Below are 2326 nucleotides of genomic sequence, written 5' to 3' on the forward strand. Positions count from 1 at the left end.
TATTTACTTTCTATTAACAAGCTCTACTGTTCTATGGATATCGTTAAGTTTATCGTCGTTGCTCGCTATTTTACAACATATGGTAACGGAAAATTTTATCCTCATTGCCCATCGACACCTGTCATCGTCGTTGCCGTTGTGTAATTTACATTACCGACGATTAACATTGTATATCGTTGCAAACGATTACTTGTAATTACCGTAAATCGATTACACGTTCGCAGTTACATATTATGCACGTTTAACCTCGATCCGATTCAAACGTAGTTAAATCGAATAGGATACGAAACACGAGGCTTGAGCGATGATATTGTAACGAGAGGAAGGGAGAGAGGAGAGCGAAAAAAAGCTGTGATGTTATTAGGGAGAGGCAAACGTGTTGGTGGTGGTTCAGAACGAATGCGCGCGACTATTTTTCCAATATTTCAGGCAAATTTCACGTGAACTAGGAAGTGGCGGGGGAATACCCGATCGGAATATAATTGTAATTGACTTTTCTAACAAAGGCTTTGCGAACACGCGACAATTTTTTCCTTTCACGATCGAACTTACTACGATCGATAACATAACGAAACGAGAAAGGGGCGAAAAAGAGAAAAAAGTGAAAATAGGTGAAAAAAAAAAGCAAACAAAATACATCAATCTCGACTCTAACGAGCACTAAGCCCAGTACCAGTACCGTATACATTTCTTTCGTCGTGAAAAAGACAAAACGAAAAAGAAAAAAAAAAAGAGAAAAGAAACAAAACACCTACAATGTACAATGAGAGATAAACGATGGAAAAGATCTTTTCTTATTTACACTTTCTTAAATACATCGAAAATGCAAAATTCAAGTATCGAGATTATTTTTTAAGAAAAGAAAGAAAAAACACTGATTTATATGCATATACAAATACATATACAAGTGCGTAAATACACGTAGACCTGATCCACACGCATTACAAAACGCATCACATAAAATAATTATGCCAACATGCACAATGCATAAAACTTGTCGCGCCTCGAACGGCCGCGATCTCAACATCAATACATTATTATGATAAAATTAATTCACACGAAATTGCATACTTATTAAGTATATACATACATTGATAAATCGTTTCTAATCGTAAGCGTTATTTATTAATTATTATTACCATTATTATTATTATTATTATTATTATTGATTATTATTATTATTGAAATTATTGTTGTTATATCGTAACGACGATTGATTATCTGATTTATCGGCTGTGTTTGTAACGTACGTGATTAAATATTAAATTATCAACTTAAATAGCGCAACGTGCATTCTTCCTCCAAGCTTTTTTTAAACATTCTTCTTCTGGTTTCTGTTCTATCTTAGCAGAATCTTAAATAACGAAATCAGGCCACTTTTCGTATAAAATTTAAAAAATAATTTTATTTGTTACAAATCATTCGTGCTTAACTCTATTTAATGCAATGTACGATTTCTTCGTAGATAGATCGTGCCAGCCCACTGGTCCCCTCTCGCAATCAGCACATGCTAAATATTTTACGCGGTCTACCGTATGCGAAACACCGATATTTTCAAATGTGTACATATCCTCCACCAACCAATAATTGGTTATCAGTTCCTGTTGATCAGCTTCACCATCTCCTTTATGGTGTATATAGGGTAGATTAAACTAAAACGTTATATTACACAGCTTAGCCTACTTGCATATTCTACTTTTCTTAACTAAATATTTCGCGATATTGAGGAACAACGCTAACCAACGACAAAGCGCGAAATAAACAAGTTTTAAGGTTAGGTACGTGACGAAATACAAATGCGTTTAAATGTGCAACATATGTATACAGAGAAGCTTTGACGAATATTAACATTTCTCGCTATTTAACTTTGATATTGATATTTTATAATTAAAACCGCAAGTGTTCACCTCGATGTTTACCAGCCGGGCTGCACCAGCATTCAGCATTTTTGACGGGCAAAATGTACAGTAAACTTTCAGCTTGTTCTTTCCTTCTTGATCCTTCAACGTAACGATATCCTTGTCCGCTGACATATTCTTTTTATTTCAAAAATACAGTATTTACAGATATATATGTATATATACATATATATACAGACAACTGTTGACATTAATAATATTGACGCTTGGGACAAAAACTGTTGGTCAGACTGTGCCATTTATTTATGCAGTCACTGGCGATGGCGATTCGATAATCGAACGATCGAGTTTCGATTATCGAAGATAAGTTCAAACCAATGTATGCATAAAATACAGATAGCTCTCACCTTACGAATTTTTATCTTTATCAGTTTCTTCGATCGAAAAGTTTTTTTTAAGAGACCAGT

General features: G+C 34.2%; 1 protein-coding gene across 1 annotated transcript; it reads right to left on the bottom strand.

Annotated features, from left to right (window-relative positions):
- Positions 1–1418: 1418 nt before the first annotated feature.
- Positions 1419–2033, bottom strand: LOC108577953 (guanine nucleotide exchange factor MSS4 homolog). Its single transcript, XM_017941184.1, has 2 exons — positions 1908–2033; positions 1419–1652 (listed from the first exon to the last, which is right to left on the bottom strand). Exons 1-2 carry the CDS (start codon positions 2031–2033, stop codon positions 1419–1421), a joined length of 360 nt encoding a protein of 119 aa, XP_017796673.1.
- Positions 2034–2326: the final 293 nt, after the last annotated feature.

Source organism: Habropoda laboriosa, unplaced genomic scaffold (genome assembly GCF_001263275.1).
Source record: "Habropoda laboriosa isolate 0110345459 unplaced genomic scaffold, ASM126327v1 scaffold801, whole genome shotgun sequence".
Classification (NCBI taxonomy): Eukaryota; Metazoa; Arthropoda; class Insecta; order Hymenoptera; family Apidae; genus Habropoda; species Habropoda laboriosa.

Excerpts from the sequence above, each read along its gene's own strand:
- LOC108577953 (XM_017941184.1), bottom strand. The coding sequence starts at position 2,033 with ATGTCAGCGGACAAGGATATCGTTACGTTGAAGGATCAAGAAGGAAAG. Across the intron at positions 1,653-1,907 it reads CCCGGCTGGTAAACATCGAG|TTTAATCTACCCTATATACA; the intron begins GTGAACACTTGC and ends ATAACGTTTTAG.